Consider the following 25,239-nt stretch of genomic DNA (forward strand, 5'->3'; position numbering starts at 1 on the left):
CTCTAGAGTTTCAGAAAACATCTCAGCAATGTATCAAACTGTGCTCAGATTATGCCAAAATAGTCTTTAGTCAATGCTAACTACATTTAATGTTTAACAATACTCTAACTACTGCATATTTGAAAAATTGTTTCATTTGTGTGTATTTTTATTTCTCCTAAAGAATTTGAATAGAAACATCTGAGACAAAGTTGATACTTAAAACATTACTGAGATGTCCTGAGCAATGACTAAGTGATCCAATTTTACTCCGGGTTGTCGTGTGTCACAGCAAGAAGAAGAACTCCACAAAGAAAGAACTTAACAAAGAAAGAAAAATGTTTCTTTGAAAATCTTTGACTAATTCTAGCAAATAGTTTTAGCAAAACTTACTACTGGTTGCATATGAAATCATAACACATTATGCATTCAGCAAAATGGTGCCATGAATGCATTTAAACATAAGGTGCTTACAGGCACTCTAGTGTGTGTATATACCGTACAAATGATTCATATATTTTATATGCTGAATCTCTAAAGCCATATTTCAGCTCTAAGGAAACAAAATGACTGATGCAATAATCTTCACAGATTGCAAAGAGCATGTGTGGTTGAATTTCAAAACTGCATATGCAACACACCAATATAATGGACTTGAAACATAATGGGCTTCTCAGTTTTGAAGGATTAGTTCAACCAAAAATGAAAATTCTGTCATTATTTACTCACCTTCATGCCATTCCAAACGTATTCAAAGTGAAATTTTGAATAATATTTTGGGCTACCCTTTTCTGTTTAATGAAAGTGAGGATGAGGGTTGGGGCTGTCAAACCCCCAAAACAACAAAAAAACACAATTAAAGTGAATAAAATTGGTTTTGACTCATGCCTTAAATTACAAGTGTTCTGAAGTCATATAAAAGCTTTGTGCGAAGAACAGACCGGAATTTACTCTTTATACACTGAAGATATTGGCTTTTGCTCTAGCTCTCCTTTGCAGATTTAGAGAGAAGTAGTGAATTGTGAATGAATCGGATAAGTCAGATCTTTCAATCATTTAGTTCAGACACTCTCAAAGTCTTAAACAGTAACCCCCCCGACAACATTTAATTAATTTTAATTAATTTTCTTTATTTATCGCACATTATACATTTTGCACATATATGGTGAAATTCTTCTTTTTCACATATCCCAGCTAGGCTGGGGTCAGAGTGCAGGGTCAGCTATGATACAGCGCCCCTGGAGCAGATAGGGTCAAGGGCCTTGCTCAAGGGCCCAACAGTGGCATCTTGGCAGTGCTGGGGCTTGAACCCCCGACCTTCTGATCAGTAACCCAGAGCCTTAACCGCTGAGCTACCACTGCCCCCGATCATTTCAATCTTCAATCATTTAGTTCAGACACTCTCAAAGTCTTAAACAGTAACCCCCCCCGACAACATTTACAAGACTGCACCCCCATTAAGACCCCAGCCCCCCAGTTTTTTGTGATTTATTTATTTATATATTTATTTATTGTATTTTTTGCAGATTTATATAAATACAATAATGTTATATAAAGGCCTATATAATAGCCAAGTAAATAGTAAATAATATAGCCTATCCCACATGTAAAAACTATTTTTTCTTTTTTTTTTTTATCTCCACTGAAACAGTAGATTCTGGCCACTTATTTGAAGTTTTAACAGGTAATGTCCTCTTGTCACGGATTCACCTGACTCTCCCGCCACACAAACAAAACCTTCTCTCTCTCCCGAATACTAATCTCCTGCACCTGCCTTCCATCACCACGTCAATCAGCTCCACTACATAAGCCCCACTCACTCCTCACTCAATGTCTGGTCTCCCATGGAATACAGACTCACTTACCTGTGACTTACCTGTTCTCCCGAAATTCTCCAAGGTTCCTCTCCAATGTCATTCCAGCAATCTCTCCAAGTTTCCTCTCCAACGTCTACTTCAACTTGTGTGTGTGTGTGTGTGTGTGTGTGTGTGTCACCTCAAGGATAATCACTCCCTACATCAACACGAACTATCATCAGGTTTCTGTTCATCACACCAGCTCAATTCTGCATGTTTGCTACTCATCTGTTTCCCTGTTTGTGTTTTTCAATAAATACCTGCCTTCAGGTTCAAACTCCATCATCGAGTCTGGGTTTCCGTAACAGAAAACCAGACCAACCAAAAGCATGAACCCAGCAGGTCCGGACCCATTTCAGAAGCTGGTTGACGCTCTCCGCCGTGCACTAACTCAACTGGTTAACCCCTCAGCACCTCCGATCCCGACCAGCACTCCCTCCACCTTTTCTTCTTCACCGGTCTATTCTGCCAGTCCCGTGGTCAATCCAGCACCACATTCTGGATCGGCAGAGAACTGCGGCGGCTTCCTACTCCAGTGTTCGCTTGCCCTAGAGATCCAGCGGATGGAATGAGACCGCTCTCCTCACCAGCTACCGTCTGGGGCTCGAACTGAGGCTGCGGCTGCATCTGTCCTCCTACGACGATACCATGGGGCTAGAGCGCTTCATTCAACTCTCCATCCACGTTTCCAACCGAATTAAAGCCTGCCTAGACGAGTTACCCGCTTGGCAGTCTCCACCCGTTCCTCACCAACAACCTTCTGTCCACTCTCCAGAACCAGACGGCGAACCAATGCCAATGTATGCTTTTCGGCTGTCCCCGGCAGAGCGCCAATGACGGCTGACCCAGCGGCTTTGCTTGTACTGCAGTGGTAAGGGACACGTCATCTTGGCGTGTCCCATTCGTCCTCCACGCCCACTGGTGAGTCACAAACACTCCTAATGTCAGTTATTCACCACTGTTAACCAGTGTGATGCTTACTGCTTCTGGTATGTCACTCACAGTATCCACTCTCCTCGACTCTGGGTCAGCCGGCAACTTCATCTCCGATGCGCTCTGCCACCAGCTTCAGCTCCTGTGATCCCAACTTCAAGATACACTCCATAATCGGCAAACCTCTGGGAAAAGGAGTTATTCGTCACTGTGTGGGCCCTGTTAAGCTTCAAATTGGATGTTTGCACTATGAGGAGATCATCCTACTGGTTCTGGAGAGCTCCATAGCCGACATCATATTAGGACATCCTTGGCTCATTCAACATTCTCCTGTCATCTCCTGGTCCACATCCAAACATCCTGAGGTGGGGACCCCGGTGTATTCCTTCCTGCTTCCCCAATCGTCCCACTCCAAGACCTTCGGCTTCTATCAAGAAATCTCCTCCTCTCTGTCTCAACACCACCTCCATCGAGAGCCCAACTAGTTTAACCTCGGTGAAGATCCCATCCTGCTACTCCCACTTTCAGGACATCTTCTGCCCCCTACGCACCTCACAACTACCTCCTCATCGACCATGGGACTGTGCAATAGACCTTCTCCCCGGTAAGTCAGTGCCCCGCAGTAAGATATACCCACTCTCCATCCCAGAGCAAAAGGCCATGGAGGAGTATATCGAGAAGGCCCTTAACCAGGGCTACATCCGGCCATCCAAATCCCCTGCCGCTTTGAGCTTTTTCTTAATGGCGAAGAAGGATGGACCTGTGGCCCTGCATAGATTACCACTCCTTCACAGAATAACAGTCAAGTTCCGTTATCCACTTCCCCTCATCCCGGCTGCCTTGGAACTGTCGAGAGGAGCTACAATTTTCACCAAGCTGGACCTTCGCAGCGCGTACAACCTCATTCGGATCTGGAAGGGAGACAAATGGAAGACCGCCTTTGTGACTCCTACAGGCCACTACGAGTACCGGGTGATGCCGTATGGCCTGGACAACACCCTTCGGTGTTCCAGGGGTTCATAAATGATGTTCCGATGTTGATGAGTTCCGAGAGTACCTCCATCGGTTCATCCTCATCTACATAGATGACATTCTGGTGTACTCCTGGAACGAGACTGACCACCGTCAACATGTCGCGCTTGTGCTGGAAAGGCTGAGGGAATACCACCTATACTTCAAGGCTGAAAAATGTTTATTCCATTAGATATCCCTCCAGTTCCTTGGCTAAAACATCAGCCCTGAAGGCATTCAGATGGACAAGGGGAAGTTAGAGGCTGTGAGATCCTGGCCCACTCCTTCCACCATCAAAGAACTCCAGTGCTTTTTAGGATTCGCCAACTTCTACTGTCGGTTCATTAAGAATTACAGTTCCATCACTGCTCTATTAACTTCCCTCCTCAAATCCAATCTCCTATCGTCCAGGAGTCAAGAACCTCAAAGCGGATGCTCTTTCCCGTCTCTTCTCTCTGGAGGAAAACACTGAGGAACCTGACAACATACTTCCTCCACATGTCATAGTAAGCCCCATCCAGTGGTCCCTGGACGATGGCATCACGAAAGCCGCTGCCACTGAACCTGCTTCACCGGGCTACACACTTCCCAACGTCAGACACTCATTGACTCCATACACTCCATACACTTTGGGCACTGGCCACCCCAGGACCAATAGGATCCTCTCGCTCATCCAGGACCACTTCTGTTGGCCACATATGGACAGAGATGTCAGAAGGTTCATCCAAGGATGTCCGGATTCTGCCATGTCTAGAATCCCTTGACAACCACTAGCTGGAAAACTCCTTCCGCTGCCCATACCACGTCGACCTTGATCACACCTAAGAGTTGACTTTATCACTGATTTGCCGTCCTCTGAAGGATTCACCTGCATTTTAGTGACAGTGGACTGATTCCCCAAAGACTGTAAGCTGGTTCCCCTCAAGGGTCTTCCTAACTGCCGAAACCCTGTTCAACCATGTATTCTGTAATTATGGGATCCCCGAAGACATCGTCTCCGACAGAAGTCCCCATATCATTTCGAGAGTTTGGAAAGCCGCCTTCTCTATCATGGGTATGACCATCAGCCTCTCCTCTGGATACCATCCGCAGAGTAACGGGCAGACGGAAAGAAAAATCCGGGAGTTAGGCCGATTTCTCAGAACCTTCTGTCATCATCGCCAGAACCGTTGGAGTCACTTCCTGTCCTGGGCCGAGTACGCACAGAACTCCCTGCATCAGCCTTCCACCAATCTCACTCTATTTCAGTGTGTACTCGGCTACCAACCTCCTCTCTTTCCGTGGTCCGGAGAACCATCCGACGTCCTATCTGTCAACCATTGGTTTAGAGAAAGCGAGAGGGTCTGGAACTTGTTTCACCTCCACCTGCAATGGGCTGTGCACCGCCAGAAGAGCCACGCCAATGCCCAGAGATCTTCAACTCCAGTTGCATCCAGAGATGCATGTGGAATTTCACCTCTAAACATGCACATCTGCAGCAGAAATACATTTAGTGTGATGGGATTGTTTCCCCCCACACCAGTATAAAATGTGACCACAATTATCAAACTGATTTGAAAAATATGATGTAATATTATGAATATTATTGTGGGTGATTTCAGCTGTTCTAACATCTAAAATATGAAAGGGATAATTGTACAGCTAGGCTGGGGCACACATTCAACAAGGCCTTAGAGCATGCAACACTGCTTATCAAACAGGATTTCTGCAAGTTTAAAATAATCAAGTCATGTTTTCCACTTAATGAGTTCATGGAAGAATAATATTCATCACACATATACATTTGTGTTAATCATATTAAAATTGGTAAATTTACCAAAATATAAATACATAGCCAATGAATAAACAACAATATTCACCTACAAATGATATTAAATGATTTAATGTAAAACTTCATGCAGGGACGTCAATAAACTTTTATTGTAGTACAGCGGTAATATTTCTGATGTAATTTCATTACATTCACACAGCATTGGTCATATTTAAACCCTCAAGCCTTTTTTTTAAGGTAAACTGAAGACATTTGTATTTCTTGCATAGTTTATTTTTTTTTTAAACATGCTGCTCATTTCCAACGTGGTGATGCCACCTCCTCCTCTTCTGTGCCCCAGTGTTACGTTATTATAAGAATATTTTGAATTATGTTTAAATAAATTGATTTCATAGCACTTTGCATTCTCAACGCATGTTTTAAGAAAAAAACACCACGCACTAATAGCAAACCAAACTCAGAACACTCCCGAGATGGATCGCGTTTGTGTGGGCTGTTCACTGTTTGCAAGCCACTGAGACAACTGAAAACACACTGGCCGTACTGGAGCATGTTAATCCAGACTACAGTACTTTTATTTAATGAAATTGCTGCCTTTTGGGGGTTTAATGAATCACACTGGTTCATAACGCGATTACGATTTTATTTTGATTAACTGTACAGCCCTACATTTAACATATTTAATTTATTATGCAGCCTAAGTTGACTTTCTGCCCATCTTTTTAAGTATCCATTTGATACCACATATTGATTGTAAATTATTCCAAAGTAAATTCAAGTTTTAACAAAATCTTTGTCTCCGCTTATACCTTTAGAATGTCTTAGTGCTGATAAGTGCAAAAATCCATTGACATTTTTTTTTTATTTTTTTTTTTTTTTGGTGCACAAGAGATATTTTATGTCTCCTCTTCCAGCCAGTTACCATTGAAACAGGAATAATAATTTCTTTGATGCCAATCTACCACAGTGGAGACGTGCAGTACTTCAGCAAGATGTGGAGCGGCATACGTGCGCTCCCACGCTCCTGAGACACCACAAACATAAAGACTGTATAACGTCATGGTTACTGGTGTAACCTCTGTTCCCTGATGGAGGGAACGAGACGTTGGTGTCGATGTAGTGACACTAGGGGTCACTCTTGGGAGCCCGAGACACCTCTGGTCTTTGATAAAAGGCCAATGAAAATTGGCGAGTGGTATTTGCATGCCACTCCCCCGAACATACGGGTATAAAAGGAGCTGGTATGCAACCACTCATTCAGGTTTTACGCTGAGGAGCCGATATAAGGTCCGGCCATTTCAGCGGGTAGTTCAGCGTTGTGGCAGGAGGGACCAACGTCTCGTTCCCTCCATCAGGGAACGGAGGTTACACCAGTAACCATGACGTTCCCTATCTGTCACTCACTCGACGTTGGTGTCAATGTAGTGACACTAGGGGTCCCTATACAAAACGCCACAAGGCTGAACGGTGTTACGTGAACTGGCGGTGTGTGGTGGGCAGACTTGCTGTGTGCCTCATAGCCAGCACACCAGGTCGACACGTAACCTCCCCCAACACAGTTATGAGTGTCGAACAGCCCTTTTTGGGGACAAGTCGACTACCCAAAGATACAGGCTTAACCCAGTCGTGGCCTCTTTCCCCTTCTCTTTTTCCACTCCCTAAAAAAGAAGGGGCATTATCCAACTGGGCCGCCAGGTATAGTCGGGGGGTGTCCCTACCAAGGGGAGGACACCGCGGAGACCACACCTCGCCCCAAGAGAGGGGGGGGTATTTAAGTGGAAGAATACATCACATGGTCTTTCCAACCATGTGGAGAGCCTTCAAGGTAGATCCTGCCCAATGGGGGAGGAGTTACTACAACATGGAGACTGGGGCAGAGGGGCTCTGCCCAAGGAAAATGCAGTTTGCCAGCAGGGAAATGAATTAGCGGAAGATATAGATCGCATGGGGTTAGCCTTACAGGGAACCACCACATGCGGAGCACCTACCCCAGAACAGGGCTCTTAGTTAGCGCGTGTACTGGGCCGGCAGCGAGTCTCTTCGAAAACTCGACTGCCACAGGGCTCGGAGGAAGTCAACCAGGGAACAACTTTTGTGAACACTACTGGGAATTAACAGAGCACGTCTTCAGCTCAAAAGGAGGTGGAAGGTGCTATGTGCAAGCGATAAACCCGGCCGGCTATCCCGGGCTTATCCGCTTGTGTTGCGTGCCACTACCTGGGATGAAACCGGTTCCACCCGGAGGTTGTAGAACCTTGCAAAGGTGTTGGGTGTTGCCCAGCCAGCTGCTCTGCAAATGTCTGTTAGAGAGGCACCTCTGGCCAGGGACCAAGAAGCCACTACACCATGGGTAGAATGGGCTGGTAGCCCTACCGGGGGCGGCATGTTTTGGGCGAGATATGCCATAGTTATGGCGTCAATGAGCCAGTGGGCGACCCTCTGCTTGGAGACAGCACTTCCTTTCCGCTGTGCACCAAAGCAGACAAAGAGCTGCTCAGAGACTCTAAAGCTCTGTGTGCGATCCAAATAGATGCGTAAAGCGCGCACCGGACACAGCAACGACAGGGCTGGGTCTGCCTCCTCCTGGGGCAGTGCTTGCAGGTTCACCACCTGGTCCCTTAAAGGAGTGGTGGGAACCTTGGGCACATAGCCCGGTCAGGGTCTCAGGATCACGTGAGAATAGCCCGGACCGAACTCCAGGCACGTTTCGCTGACAGAGAACGCTTGCAGGTCACCTACCCTCTTGATGGAAGTGAGCACAGTCAGGAGGGCAGTCTTCAAGGAGAGTGCCTTAAGCTCGGCTAACTGCAAAGCTCAAAGGGGGCTCTCTGTAGACCCTGAAAAACTACAGAGGTCCGATGAGGAAACGAGGCGCGGCCTGGAGGGATTCAGCCTCCTGGCGCCTCTTAGGAACCTGATGATCAGATCATGTTTCCCCAAGGACTTACCGTCGACTGCGTCGTGGTGTGCTGCTATGGCAGCAATGTACACCTTCAAGGTGGAAGGGGACAGCCTCCCTTCCAACCTCTCTTGCAGGAAGGTAAGCAATGATCTGACTGCGCATCTCTGGGGGTCTTCCCGATGGGAAGAACACCACTTAGCGAACAGACGCCACTTAAAGGCATACAGGCGCCTCGTAGAGGGAGCCCTAGCCTGAGTGAACGTGTCTACCATCGCAGGTGGGAGACAGCTTAGGTCTTCCGCGTCCCGTCCAGGGGCCAGACATGGAGATTCCAGAGGTCTGGGCGCAGGTGCCAGATGATGCCCCTTCCCTGAGAAAGAAGGTCTTTCCTCAGGGGAATTTGCCCGGGGGGAGCTGTCGCGAGGAGTGTGAGGTCCGAGCACCACGTCTGGGCGGGCCAGTAGGGTGCTTACCAGGACGACCTTCTCCTCGTCCTCCCTGACCTTGCATAGGGTCTGTGCAAGCAGGCTCACTGGGGAAAACGCATATTTGCGAATGCCAGGGGACCAGCTGTGTGCCAGCGCGTCTATGCCAAGGAAGGCCTCAGTCAGAGCGTACCAGAGCGGGCAGTGGGGAGGATTCTTGGGAGGCGAAGAGGTGCACCTGTGCCTGTCGAATCGACTCCAAATCAGCTGGACCACCTGAAGGTGGAGTCTCCACTCTCCCTTGAGGGTAACCTGTTGTGACGGCGCGTTCGCCGTAGTGTTGAGGTTGCCCGGGATATGAGTGGCTCGCAGCGACTTGAGGTGCTGCTGACTCCGGAGGAGGAGACGGCGGGCGAGTTGTGACATACAGCGGGAGCGCAGACCGCCTTGGCGGTTGACATATGCTACCGCTGCTGTGCTGTCTGTCCGAACTAGCACATGCTTGCCCTGGATCAACGGCCGGAACCTCCGCAGGGCGAGCAGAATTGCCAGTAACTCGAGGCAGTTGATGTGCCAACGCAGCCGCGGACCCGTCCAGAGGCCGGTGGCTGCGTGCCCATTGCAAACAGTGCCCCAGCCCGTTTTGGAGGCGTCTGTCGTGACCACGACGTGCCTGGAGACCAGTTCTAGGGGAACACCTGCTCACAGAAATGAGAGGTCGGTCCAAGGGCTGAAAGGACGGTGACAGACCGACGTAATGGCCACGCGGTGTGTCCAGTGGCGCCATGCCCGTCTCGGGACTCGAGTCTGGAGCCAGTGCTGAAGCAGCCTCATATGCATCAACCCGAGCGGGGTGGCCACCACCAAGGATGCCATATGCCCCAGGAGCCTCTGAAAAAGTTTCAGTGGAACCGCTGTTTTCTGTTTGAACGCCTTCAAACAGGCCAGCACTGACTGGGCGCGATCATTCGTAAGGCGCGCCGTCAGGGACACTGAGTCCAACTCCAAACCGAGAAAAGAGATGCTCTGAACCAGGAGGAGCTTGCTTTTTTCCCAGTTGACCCGAAGCCCTAGTCGGCTGAGGTGCGAGAGCACCAGGTCCCTGTGTGCACATAACACGTCTCGAGAGTGAGCAAAGATTAGACAGTCGTCGAGATAGTTGAGAATGCGAATGCCCACCTCCCTTAATGGGGCAAGGGCAGCCTCTGCGATCTTCGTAAAGACGCAAGGAGACAGGGACAGGCCGAAAGGGAGGACTTTGTACTGATACGCCTGACCCTCGAACGCGAAATCGCCCAAATCGCCCCCAGTGCTAGCCGCGCTGGCCTCAAACCCGTGGGTAAAAGGACCGAGGCGGGAGCCTCTGGGGTGGCTCGCTTTCTTACGAAGGCGAGCCGCGACCGCAACGTTGCCATGGACATATTCTCGCAATGAGAACATGACCATCCACGAACACTGTCTCCGCGTGAGCAGTGCCCTGACACGAAAGACAGTGATCGTGACCGTTAGAAGGCGAGAGATAACGAGCACAACCAGGAATAACACACAATCGGAAAAGCATCTTTAAAAAGACGTTCCGTGTGTGCGCTCTTTTAGAGAAATATATACTCTTTTAGAGGGGAAAAATGCTCTTTCAGAAAATATACTCTCTAGTTTTTCTGCCGAAGCGCCCAGGGGCATTCTCTGCAGTGCACCAGTGCAGAGGGAGAAGCCGCTGAAATGCGCCGTCAGATCCAGCAGAGGTGAATGAACAGTAGTATTCAGCTCAATGAGCATGATCGTTCGGCTCCGAAGAGAAAATCTGGTTGTATACCAGCTCCTTTTATACCCGTATGTTCGGGGGAGTGGCATGCAAATACCACTCGCCAATTTTCATTGGCCTTTTATCAAAGACCAGATGTGTCTCGGGCTCCCAAGAGTGACCCCTAGTGTCACTACATCGACACCAACGTCGAGTGAGTGACAGATAGGGGACATCTATTTCAAATGTAAAATAATTTTTGATCTTTTATAACTTTCAACAATCTAAGGAAAAATCAAGCATTTTCAAGGAAAATGTTCAAAATTCAAGCATATTTCAAACTTTGAAAACCTAACTGTAAAAATCAAGCATTTTCCAAACTTTCAAGACTCTGTATGAACTCTGCTTATGACAATGAGGTTACTAAACTGTTTTTTAGCCTATTATTGTGATCAACTCGCATCACATGAGCTAGTCTCCGTCCCTATGTGAAACTATACTTGTCACAGACACATGAAGACACATCGACCCGATATCATGCTGAACTCGCACATGGACACGTCGGGATTTTGTTCCACCTATTTTCGCATTTTCTAAGTATGTGCTGCCACATGAGTTCTCCAGTAATGTTTATCCCTCGATATAACACATCTTCAGAGGCAGATAATTTGTATGAATGAACAGGGGCAAAGCTATATGGCTTTATAATAGATTTGCGAGTGAACAGGACACGTTTTGAGTGCACACACGTACTCTCCGAGCGAGAGCAGGTTGATTTCATAGTTTTGTGCGAGCGGAGAGATTCGCGCTCACGCAACAGGTAAATGGATGCGCTCTCGACATTTAACAGTATTACAACGCAATAGAGCTATGGTCTATTAAGCTGGAATATGGTCTGTAAAGATATTAATTTTCATTTTTTCTTCAGAAGACATTTTTATTGTGTTTATTTATCTTTTGATGTTACTTGTTGAATTTATCATAATTCTCCACGCCTCCCCTGACATGCTCTGGCACCTCCCAGTTTGAAAACAGTGGATTTAGTTGATCCAGTTCACTAACTTAGTGTAAATGATTTTTTTCACAAATTGGACTAATCTGGTTCTCAACTTCTGAACTCACTGACTCAATCATCCTGTCACAGAGGTTAACAGCTCACAGGAGGGGAAGATTATTAGTGAATAATGACATAAATGTATGTCTGTTCCTAAACAAAGCTATCATATACTGTATGACTTGGAATATATCACACAAGTCGTTTGGATCACTCCTATGATAATTTTATGTTTTTTGTATTTTTGGAACTTGACAGCCCCAGTCCTCATTCACGTTCATTTTATGGAATGGAATGGTGAAGATATTCTTCAAAAGATCATCTTTTTTTGTTCTACAGAAGAAAGTCATTCCGGTTTGGAATGACATGAAGGTGAATAAATTTCAGAATTTTTGTATGAGCTATTACTTCAACAATGTGGGAAAAAGTCTTGTCGGTTTCATTTACCTCATATACAGTTTAAAATGGTGCTGTGATCACCTGCTGTTTTTCCTAAGGGTCTCCATAAACACAATGTCAGAAACAGGACTTGAAACTTGGGAGATGGTACCACATCTGGATAATTCCACCTCTAATACAAGGTCAATATTTTTACAGTTGCAATTTAATGATGTTTGCATATAAGCAAATATTGACAGCTGCCATCCAGCTTCTGTGAACTGGCAGAGAAATATTTTGTCATCAGTTATTTCAAAATGGATTCCTTAAATAGTAAGGACACTTGGGCACCTGTGCCTTCCACTTAAATGCATGTCAGAGAACTGAATCGGGAGAAATGCTAATAGGTTTTACATAGAGGCAGAGAATTTAACCATTTTCCTGTGAATGATGGCATACTCACAATGTTCATAAGGGTGAGAAGATAGTTCTGCACATGCTCTTTCCCATGGAAACGGACAACAGAATCATCTACTCCAAGTAGAACCTCAATGTTGTAGCCATCATCACCAGCATGTCTTCGTCTCCTGGCAGTCCGGTTGACTTGTTTAGCAACATTGTACAGCACTCTTGGCACATTCAATTCAGGCTCTGTAAGACAAATTTAAAGTCTTAAAAGTAGTGAACAACTGATATTGTTTTGATATTATGATATTGTTTATAATAATAATAATAATAATAATAATAATTATTTATTTATTACTAACAGTATCAGTTATTTTTATGTTTAAGCTTCAAACTATCAAAAGGCAAAACCATTTTTTTCTATTCTAGTTTTTCACACAATAATACATAATTAATCTTTAGATTACAACAATAAAAACTCAATATGCATTGAGTTATCATCATTATTATTATAATTTATGCCATTGTATTTATGAAAAGTTGTTTTGCATTAAAAGTTGAAAAATCTATGCTATATATATATATATATATATATATATATATATATATATAGGTTACCTTTTATATTTAGGCATTTAATAGACGCTCTTATTCAGAGCAACTTCATCAAAAAAGTGCTTTAGCATCACATATATGATGCAATGCAAGCATGCAATTTGAAACGCCACCTTCAGCTTCCTGTACAAAGTGCTACTAGTACAATAAACCTAATACACATACCATGTTACCTAGTACAAATAAACACGCAAATGCCAACACAACAACTTTTTTTTAATTAATCCAAGTATTGGTGAAGTTACTTTACCATTGATGGGACACAATTTACCAGATATTGATTAATTAGAAAAGTATGAATACTGGTTAAAAATTATTGGTCAAATACATTTTCTGTCTATTTCTACTTGAAGATTAGATTTTCTCTATCATTTGGTCACAAACAAATTAAACTTTGCATTACGCTGAACCAGTGTCTTGCAAGTTCCCCACAGAGTGCAAGTGGATGGCAGCCAAGAACAACAGAAGTACATCCAACAAGGACTCTTCATGATCCAACATTAATTCAGGCTATAAACTGTCTTTTTTAAACATTGATGCTAAAATAAATATTCCGAACATAGTGCACGCTGGTTGGCTCAGGTCTACAGTGTTGGGATTGTGAGGTACATTCCTCTGCTCCAACATCCCGTCATGACACACGCATTCTTGTGTGGCCCAGCACCCAGAAGGGTAAACATCGTCTCTGAGTTTCCACTTCTAAAAGCACAGGGCTTCCCCTTAGAGTCCGATGGGCAATGTGTCTCTTGCAGCTTGCCTGATCCACAGCAGCACCATGCACACCCTCGCTCTACACACATGGTAAACCTGAATACCAGTCCCACTTCTAAAAATGACTTCTGATGGCAAATGGGACCATCCAGATCACCAGTAGAAATCTACCATGTCTAGACTGCAAATCTCTGAATGGGAGGTAGTTCCCCCAAAAATGAAACTTCCATCATCATTTACTCACCCTCATGACATTTCAGACCTGTATGACTTCATGTATGAAGTTCATGCTGCTTCTCTCTTACAGTGAAAGTGAATGGGACCAAGAGCTGTCAAGCTCCAAAAAGGACAAAAAATAGCTATAAAAATATAATAAAAGTAGTCCGTATAGATATCCCAAGTCTTCTGACATGGTACTGTAGCTTTGCGTGAGGAACTGATGGAAATCTAAAGGTTTAATTCACCCAAAAATGAAAGTTCTCTTGTTATTTACTCACCCTCATGAAATCCCAGGTGTGTATGACTTTCTTTCTTCAGCAGAACATACTTGAAGAAAAACAGAAAAACATCTTAGCTCAGTAGGTCCTTAAAATGCAAGTGGATGGTGATCCGACTTTTGAAGCTCCAAAAAGAACAGACAGTCAGCATAAACGTCATCCATGGGACTCCAGTGGTTAAATTAATGTCTTCTGAAGCTAAACAATCCCTTTTGGTGCAAAAAAGATAAATATTTAGGTACTTTTTAACTATAATCATCGCTTCCGGTCAGCAGCTGTATGCGCGTGTAACGTAATCGCATTGGCATGAGAGACATGGAAGAGCAGCACTGTTTACAACTGAGTAGGTGGAACACTGCACAGAAAAGTTGGTTTTGGTTTAGATCTGTATTTGTATCTGTTTGTTTACTCACAATGGTGCATTTGTGTGCTTGTCCTAGATATCTCAACCAAGAGAAGAATGTGAGATTACGTCCGTAACATGGCAACGTGAATACGTCACACAAAAGACCACGTGAACTTGGCGCTCTCATGAAGCCTACCAGTAGTGATGTTTTGTAGTTAAAAAGTACTTAAATATTTATCTTTTTTGCACCAAAAGGGATTGTTTCACTTTAGAAGGCATTAATTTAACCGCTAGACTCATATGGATGGCCATTTTTTCTCCTTTTTTGATTAAACTATCCCTTTAAGTTTTATCCCCCCCCAGTGAAGTTAATATTCACTGAAAATCTTGTTTGACAACCATGGTCACCATTCTCGTTCATTGTACAGAAAAGAGAATCTTGTACATTCTGCTATAAATAACGATTTTTATTGTTCCATGTAAGAATATGAGTTTCAAAAGACATGAGGGTGAGTAAATGATAACAGAATTTTTATTCACCTTAACTCTGCAGCCTAAAATGTAGCCAAAAAATTTATAAAAAATAAATCAATTCTTTCTGGGTTTGCGCACTAGATAGTGTGTGTTTGTGTGCATCTCCGCTAAATCTCATTTCAATTCCTCACTCTTAAAACACCACTCTGTGGGTTGCCTTACAAGCCCCAAGCCATAAAATAAAAAAACTCCAGAGGCTGTAGACTGCTGTGTAGGAGAAATTGGATGCAAACATGTCATATTTTAAACTTGTGGATGAAGTAAACATTTGTAACACCTTGAGCCTCATGCTGTGTTTTACTCAGGTTTAATTCTTATATGGTAAAACCCACTTATGTAGTTATTTTGAGTGCCTCACCATATTTCATTACCAAGTGCTAAAAATCATAATAATGTTGATCCCAGAGCAAAATTCTGTATGGAAAACTATTTTAAAAAGCAAGAGACTATATATGTAAAAAGCACAGTTTACTGTGATTACATTGCATCCTGAAATGACAAGATGAAAGGACAAAATGAACAAATTGAATTGACAGTACACAGTCACAGTCCCAGTGAAAACATGAAATCCGCTTAATCTGGCATTATTTGATAAATTAATTGGGCATGCTAAAACAGTATATGAAACCAATTTTGCAAGGATGTAAAGGGTTCTGTGCAGTATATCTAAACAAGAGCTTTGTGATTGCATTTAGTTTTATTCCTGTTTTTTCTCAGCTTAGAAAATAGGTCTCTCAGCTCTCCATACAGAAAACTTATGTGAGGATTAATGAACATCTCTTTGATGGCTGAAGGTGGTTTTCATTCCCTGGAAATATAAACAATTAGTAAGCAACAGCGTGCTAATAACAAACAGCATTGGGATCAAAAGATGCTGCAGAAGGCAGTTTAGAAGGAATTCTTTCCACGTGGCACTGAAGGATAACAGCATGATCTAATGTGCCGGAAGCTACTTTGACTCTTTATTAGGATATAAGAGAACTCTTGTAAATAAGACCAGCTGAGTTAGCAAATGTTAGCCTCCTAAAATTGAAGTATGCAGTTTGGGGGGGGGGATAAAAAGGTTTTCAGGTTACCTTCAACATTTAATTTTTATTATAAACCATTTCCTTTGCCACAATATCTTATGATCTTAATTCACTTGTATTATTCTGTTTGTTCCAAAGTTTAATGAACATGAAAAAGAGGTTTATATCCATTATGTTGGAAGTTAAAAAAGTGGGATTTTCCATAAGTCAGATAAAACAGAATTAGTCCTTGTAGCTATCAAAGACACTAAAAAGCTGGGAGAGAACATTTCTTTTCTTTATGCCACTGAGGTTCTGTGTCATCTCTGATCTCCGGTGTCAATGTATTTTTTCCACAGTGAAGGCAATTATGATGCAAATCAGTTTGGATTATTATCAGATTTATATTGCTAGAACAACAGTTCACATTGAACATGGACTGAACATCAAAGGGTTCTCTTTTCTTAAATGTTTTGCAGTTTGGAATAAACAGAGACTGAATGTCCAAAGGTGTCTTGAATTTAAATAACAGGAGAAAAATATGGCACATACTGTATGAAATTTACAATTATAGCTGTTGAGAACAGATGCAACTGGGCACAGTGGTATCGCCCAGCTGTGAATCAAACATTAGACAGGTAAGGTCATTCTGGCTGTTCAATTACTATTTTTGCATTATGCACAAGCCTTTTCAATGCCAGTGGCAAACCCAGGGCTGTCATGTTTGATAATGAGGTGTGATTTTGGCCACACACCTTTTGTCTCCAGCAGGAAATTTCTCATTTGACAGCATAATTAATGCACAAATCACAGAATTGCTTTCTAAAAAGACTTTGTGCATGAACAGTAATTTAAACAAGGCCATTTGCACCTTTGTAAATACTATGCAGAGTAGCCTATGAACTATGCACTACACAGGCATATCACCACAAACGAGCTCCAAATATCTGTCCTTGCACAAATCCATGCATGATTATTAAAATCAGCAGATATTTACATTTATGCATTTGGCAGATGCTTTTATCCAAAGCGACTTACAGTGCCCTTATTACAGGGACAATCCCCCTGGGGCAACCTGGAGTTAAGTGCCTTGCTCAAGGACACAGTGGTGGTGGCTGTGGGGATTGAACCAACTACATTCTGCTTACCAGTTCAGTGCTTTAGTCCACTACGCCAACACCACTCCACAGATATTTGATACTTATTGCACAGCTCTCTGAAAAACACATTGATTCTTATTAGTCAATCACGGCATTTAGCTGTGAAATATTTTTTAATAATGTTGGTTGTCATTGGCAACACTGTGTAACTGACTGCTCATTAGGGAAACCTACACTTTCTACATTGGTGTGATCATGTTCTGTGTCTCCATACAAGTAAGCTGATAAAATAAATTTAACTCAAATCACTATTTCATAAATATTAGAATTTATGTGTAAATTATGTATGTAATATGTGGGATAATGTACAGTCAGGTGGTGATTATTGCAAAACAAACATCAGGACTCTCAGGTTGATCAGGACTCTCAGACGGTCTCTTCTCACATTATAAAATAATTTAAATAAATAATTCAAACCAATATTTTATGTCCATTTATTTTTTATTAGATAAGTGTAATAAGCAGAATAATGTTAATTGTGTATTTTCCCTTACAAATATAAAGTTTTTCATAAAAGTCCTCTATGCTCTCAGGTGTTAACAACCATCATGACAACTGACCCTCCTTTCAGAAAACTCTGACACTGACATGGACAAGACATCTGACAGCTAAATCTCAAAGCACAGTATCCTTCAAAGTCACAAGGGAAAACAGTGTAGGAAACGTCCCTGTCATGCTGATGTATTGTTGTTTATGCTGTATGTATAATATAAAAAAAGTGTTGGTGTCATTGGGTTCAGCTCTCTAAGCGCTCCTGTCAACCTTGCACAGTGCACCATAAAAGTATAAGAATGAATGTCTATAATTAATTTATGAGGTGTGCTAAGGTGAAGCCAAAAGTCTTTGCATACTACCCATTACACTCCAGAGAGTTGCAGGAAGCTTAAAGGATGAATCATGTTTGATGACTGCATGTAGAAACTGTGCCACTATATTGACTGTTACACTTTGTTTTCCAACATGAAATGGCCCATGGGGATGGCCTCTTAACAACCCAGACATTCACACCCCCACCACACACACACACACAGTCAGGCCATAAGGTTCTTTCCCAGACAACAGTTTGCCTCTTCAGAGCATAAAACAGATGTGGCCACATTGACAGTAATGCTTTTTTAAGAAAAAGTCTTAATATCAAGCCTTGAAAAAATCAAGCCAGGTGCATTCAAAAGAAGAAGAAAAAACTCTTGTCAAAAAGCAAGTGAAAGTGTATTGCTTCTCAACATTTAAAATGAGTTGGGTAAAAATGTAATTAAAGATGAAACTTGTAATTTTTTGTTGATGTTCAAATACTTAATCCTATCCAATTAAATCCATTTCCCCCAAACCTGTGGCTATGTAACTTTCACAACACTGCTGTTTGTTTGAGCATGAAGACTAGCCCGACACAGCAACAATGGCTCAGAGATTTGTTGTTCTTTATAGTACCACTAGAGGCACAGAACAACACCATTCATTCAGCTTTTTTTTTTCTTTTTCTTTTTTTTTACCTCACAGCTCTTGAAGATTTCCCTCTTTTCTTGTATTTCTTTCAATAAATTATCCATGGAATAAAATTCATAGTGGACATCATTCTGTGCTCCAAAAATTCTGAGAATTCTGTCTATTTGCTGGTGTCTACTTCTAGCCAACCTTGCACAGACAGGAAAGATTATGGGTATTGTGAGATAGTAATACAGCCATTCCTGTTTCACTGCCAGATGGCATGGCAAAGGGGTGTTTCAATGGAACGAAGACTCATTCTTACCAACTCTGATAAGATGACACATTCAAATGTTGTGAAAATGCTTTCAAGGTTGTCTTCAACTTGAAGTACTTTTGAGCCAAGATTGGAGGATAATTATAACAAAAGCTCATTAAGAAAATCATCAAAAAGGTCCTCAAAAATTATGGCAAATTTTCTAAAGGGAATATGGAAAGAACAGCGTGTCAATTATTAATTTCAGAAACAATTTATTTGTGAGCAAATTGTGCCAATACACTACATTAGACACAATATTATCCCATTGATTGGCTGAAGTTAAACCGTTGAAACAAAACAAAGGTTCTCTAATGCAGAACCGGTGGGCTGCACATTTTGGAATCCCTCTCTGCTTTTCTGACATAAATGCTGAGTTTGGTGTAAGACGCTCTGCAGGGTGGTTCCAATTAAAACTTGAGAATTTGTGCATCAGCTATGGCTTTTGCTGAAAGAGATCAAGCTTAAATTCTCATATCCATACACCCTTTTTTATATCTTGAATTGGCAATTTATCAGCATTGAACATATGGCTTTAAGTTTAATAAACTGAGTAGCACCTCAGTCACAGTGGCACCCAACTTTCTGTCATGCAGGGTGGAATTAAACTTTAATATTTTATTACAAAAAGAAACCTTAACCAAGGGTAACTGATGGAAGCACAGAACATTTTACAGGAAGTGATGCAAGCAGCCTTGTTTTAATCAATAATGGTGCATTTTTGTATTTTCATGATAGCTTCATCTCTCCTACTTGGTTTTCCATTTGAATTCTGGCTAATTTTAAGACACAAAAAGCTAGATTGCTTTGTATTTTATTAAGGTTAATAATTGAAGTTACAGTGCTAGATAAGCTACAACATTTGATATCTTTTTATATATATATATATATATATATATATATATATATATATATATATATATATATATATATATATAAATATTTATAAATTCATCAAAAGCCCCCTAGCTTATTTCAGAGGCTAAAAAATTGTTCCTATTTGTGAACATACAAACTCTTGCTTAATAACATAATGTTGCTTTTATCCTCTGTTTAGTAAGATCCCTGATTAAGGAATTTCCAAAAGGACCATGTTGAAATCTTTGGCAGTTGTGCACAGGCAACTACAGATTGCAAATCAGCTAAAATACAAAGTGTTTTCTAAGATGAAGCCAGAAATATGCTTCAGGCCAAAACAAAAATCATCTCCTATGACTTTGTTTATACCAATTAACACTCTAAGAGCTTCCTGCTAAGATTTGCTAGCTCATATGTCTTGATTTGTCACTGGTCTCTGATTGTTTGGGATGGGAAAGAGGCTAGCATTCTATTAAGTCCAATGAAAAGGCACTTTAAAGCCTTTTATTCCTAATGTGGGAAAATATTTAAGTTGCCATCTTTGACAGCACATTGGAAGAGGAGAGGACTATAGAATTGCTCTTTCAGGGATGCCATTACTCACAGTTTAGTCCCTTGTGTTCATTGCCTAACTTTACTCTATTGATCTCTAATTAGCCAGAAAAGCCAAATGTCCTCACTTGTAGAGTTGTCACTAAGTGAATTCAAGACCTACAGTATTACGGAGAGCAGATGGGCTTTGGAGTCTTATATATCTGCACTGTTCAGAAAACTACACCACTACTAGCTTGAAATACTAACCCCTTTTCTCTTCCAGTCTAATGAAACCCCTAAAACTGTGGAAAATACAACAACACTCAACATAGTAAAACATTTCATTTCAGCACTGAAAAAAATTGAATGGGACTAGGGCTGGGTGATACAGCGACATAAAATATATTTAGATATTCTTCAGCCTTCTGATGTTATTCGTTATCTCAAATGTACAGTATTCATTTGCTCTGAAATGATTTTAAATGTCTTTTTTGACCAGAAGATTCAAGAAGTTTAACCGACGAAGTAAAATACAGAAAAAAATATAGTTACAAATATTCAAAGCATGTTTTCCACAATGTTTCACTAAACACACAGATATTTAATCACTTTTATAAATGTAACAATATTTAGTAATATTAACCTACATATTTTACTAAAACATTTAATTTAGAAAAATACCATGCAAGAACTTCCATTTACACTCTTGAGTGATGATGCCAACACATTTTTGAATCAGTGATTTTGAGTTTTGAACTGATGTACAAAAATGAAACCATCAACTCTAACACTGTTTTTGCTACTTAGGTTTAATGTGTGACAAATGCTAATGTAAACAGATGTGGCTGCGTGCATCAGGTAATCACACTCAGCATGTGTTCACTGAGGGTATACTAGTTTTAAATTGTTACCATGGTGCTTTTGTGATAGTTTGGCTGTTTCAGAAAACAAACCTATCATATGCCTGAAAAGACTGTTTGAGTTGCTGTTTGTGTGAATGAAAACTGCATATGCACATAAGCAGACGTGTCTGTCTCGTTTAGATGTGATGGCTGTGCATTCTGTATACAAGCTGTGATCTGTTATAGTGATACTTTGGTGAAAATTGTGCTTTGTTTGTAACATAAAATAAGCATATCATGTGCTTGAAAAGCCTCGAGTAGCTGTATGTGTGATGAAAGACAAACGCTACTAATGTAAACAAACATGGCTGCACACATCGGAGGAAGATTGCGTTTGATATGTTGACTGTGTGTATATGAGCTGTAAACTTTTTGTCATGTACTTTGATGATGAGTTGGATGTATGTGTCAAAAGACTGTATGAGTAACTGTTTGAGCGCATATAAATTACAGGTGCCTAACCAGCACAGCCTGTGTGTCGGCACGAAAGCTGATTTGAATCTGGCAGCTTGTAACGTAACTGTCTGTCAGAAACACATATGTGTGACACTCCTCTGCAGGGGCCAGTTTTGGTACATATGAAAGGGATAAAGGCTTTCAACTCCAGTGTTTTAATCCATATCTTCATGAGTGATACAGTATGATAGGTGTGGGTAAGAAACAGATTTCCTTTTTTGCTAGAAATTCTGCTCCCTGCCCAGTAGGGGGTGATATGCATGAATAATTTGAATCACCAAAAATACAAGAAGAAGAATGTGAAAGTTAAAGTGTAGATTGACTGAGCAGGGAGGAGAATTTATAGTAAAAAAAGACTTAAAAATATTGATCTGTTTCTCACCACTAGAGTCTTATGGATTCCTTTTATGCTGACCTATGTAATTTTTGAAGCTTCAAAATGTTGGCACCCATTCACTTGCATTGAATGGACCAAAAGAGCTGAGAAAGTCTTCTAAATATCCTCATTTGTGTTCAGCAGATGAAAGAAAGTCATTCACATCGAGGATGGCATAAGGGTGAGTAAATGATGAGATAATTTTCATTTTTGGGTGAATTATAGTTTTACGTCTCCACTCTGAATAGTTTTTACGGCAAAAAGGAAAACTGTTTTAGCCTATACTACAACTGACAAGTGGATTAACGTTGACAAAATGTCTCAGCCTTCAGTAAAGTCCTCCTTAGATTACAGCTCTCTTTATCTCACCATGTCGGTTTCACCTTTTATATTTGATTTGACATTTTCTGACATCATACGCTTGTGCATTGTAGAGGGATTATGTGTTTAAGTGGCTGCTTTCATTTTCCTGTTTGTATTGAAGGCTCACCAAATTCCTTCAAGCTCGGTGACCTTCCGTTTGCCAATTCTGGATCTTCCCCTTGAGACGCTGTCAGGCTGGGGGCATAAGCCGAATGTGCTACACCTTTGCAGATCCCAGACCATAATAGACAGGGATTCTCAAAGGTAGCTCAGTGTCTTTCTCTCTTTCTTTCTCTCATTCTTGATCTAGTATGTTTCATTTACAACCAGATCCAAGCCTGTAACTGCAGCATGTTAATAGATGCCTTATCTAGAGTGGTATTCTGCTGCTGTTGACCACCATAATTGTTATTCCCTTTGGTTAAACCCATCTCTCCAGGGGCTGGAGCCAATCTTTACAGCCAGTGACAAATCACCGAAGGAGTAAATGGGACACTGCAGCAATACAAAATAGTTGTCCAGCAGCCTGGTCTGCAATTTACACTAAATGGGTTCATCAATGTTCTGATGTTATCTGTTTCCCTAGGCCTCATGAACTTTCATATAGATGACACATAGACCACAGAGGGAAACTGGATCTAGATTACATTGCATTCTGATTTGTTATCCCAAACAAGAACTCTGTGGCAAGTTTGTTGTAATCTCACAGCTGTGTTAAATTTGTCGCTGTTTCATTTAGGAGCCTTGCTGTCATCCATTACTACAACTGTGCACTGATATATTAATAAAACTGTGCATTAGCCTTGTTAAACAGATTAAGGAGTAGTTCCACTCACTTGTAATATTCTCTTTGACAAGCTGGTATTTATCTGCATGAAAGCAAAAACTATTAAGTGACCATCTATTCTGTGGTGATGGGGAACAAAATATTTTTCACACCCAGTACTGTGTTCGTATAGTACTAGGGATGTGTAAAACTACATATTTTCAAAATTGACTAGAAGGTAGGTGACTGAACGATTTGTTAACTATGGTCTTAATGAAGCCCTGGATAATTAGGATGTTTTTTTAGTTCACCTGACCCTGATTTGAAGCATTTCTAAGGGTGCATTTACATAAGATGCAAGGTCAATTTTCAGATGTATTCCCAACCAGTGTTGGGAGTAACATGTTACAAGTAACGCGCGTTATGTAATCAGATTAATTTTTCGAATAACGAGTAAAGTAACACAATATATTTTTATTTTAGACAATAATATTGGAGTTACATATTAAATAAAGTAATGAGTTGCTTTTGTACACTCCTACTTTCCCTGTATTGTGAGAAATCAGGAGTAAAAGTGTGCAAACTTCGGGCAGGAGACACAGTGCATGATGGTAATTGTAGTTCTATAGAGTGTGAGGTTAGAGACTATTTAGCAGAGACGAGTCACTTCTTTTTAAATGAATGGTAGAAATTGGAATGCCCAACCAAGAAGCTCAAGCACCCAACAGTCAATGGATGTAGAAAGGAAGTCCCGCCTTGCAGGTAAAAGAGCCAATTACCTTTAGATACAGACATCGCCTGTCAATCAACTCGCTAACTTGCATGCGCATTAGCTATACAAGCCGGGAAAATTGCGTGTTTTAGTGTAATATGAGGTCAACATTCGGTTGAGTGAAACACGATTGATTCATGTGTTAATACACACTGCATTAAAAAAAAAAATCAGTAAATGTGTTTAGGCAGAGGGATTATAAGACTAGTCTTCCACTGGCCACGACATGATTCACAGGGTGAAATACTCACTCAATTCACTGACTTATGCAGCTGAACTGCTCCATGTTACAACTCCCCGTAACTGGGAGAATGGGATGAGAAAAGCTGACTCTGGATCAGTGGCTCCGAGCAATGTTCTACATCAATTGTGTACTAGGGCTGAAACGATTAGTCAACGTTACCGACAACGTCAAACAGATTAAGGTGATGTAGATCACAGAGTATGAGGAATTATAATACAAAAATGCAAAACAAGTAAATACAGATACAGTGCTGTCGAGACGTGAAATAAAGCGGAGCCGTACATGGCGTTCCACTGAAGCGAAACTTGCCAGTCAGAGCATCTAAAAAGGAAACACCCCGGTGTTATATCTTTAATGCATCCTAGTTAAAATAATAAGTGATTTGTATAAATAAGCACAACTCCGAAACTGACATTTCTCTATGTGGTCAGAGCCGCTTATATGAGTCGCGTGAAAAACAGCGTGAGAGAGTTTAAAATGTTCTCTCGGCTGATACACTGTCTCACGGGGAGACGCTCATCCCTAGTGTGCACTTGCTGCAGCTAGATTATAACGTGATAGATCGCGATGTAGTTGATCATAATATATGTGTCACGATGTGTATTTTATCGTGAAAAAAAATCTGCGATACACGGTTCTATTAAGAAGAGAGAGTTTGTTTTTTGTGAGTTATAGATGGATCGAAATCAAGTGCACAAAAAGGTGAGAGAGTGTAGTCTTAGCCATAATACAATGCAAAAAAAATGGTTTTTGATTTGTCTGTTTTGGTTTGTTTTCCAATATAAATATCTAAAACTCCTTACGTACATTTACTTTAGGAGCTATACTGCAGAAGATAAAAATGTTATTGGAGAATGCTGAATATAATAATTAATATTTTAATATTTTAAAATATCTAAAAATCC

General features: G+C 41.5%; 1 protein-coding gene across 1 annotated transcript in view; it reads right to left on the reverse strand.

Moving 5' to 3' along the window:
• Positions 1-25,239, reverse strand: part of LOC127434483 (A disintegrin and metalloproteinase with thrombospondin motifs 3-like) — a 217,127-nt gene that overhangs the window by 137,956 nt on the left and 53,932 nt on the right. The window contains exon 5 of the mRNA XM_051687301.1: positions 12,514-12,701. Within this exon, the coding sequence (XP_051543261.1) occupies positions 12,514-12,701 (188 nt within the window). The remainder of the gene's footprint in view (positions 1-12,513; positions 12,702-25,239) is intronic.

This window comes from Myxocyprinus asiaticus, chromosome 4 (assembly GCF_019703515.2).
Source record: "Myxocyprinus asiaticus isolate MX2 ecotype Aquarium Trade chromosome 4, UBuf_Myxa_2, whole genome shotgun sequence".
Lineage (NCBI taxonomy): Eukaryota > Metazoa > Chordata > Actinopteri > Cypriniformes > Catostomidae > Myxocyprinus > Myxocyprinus asiaticus.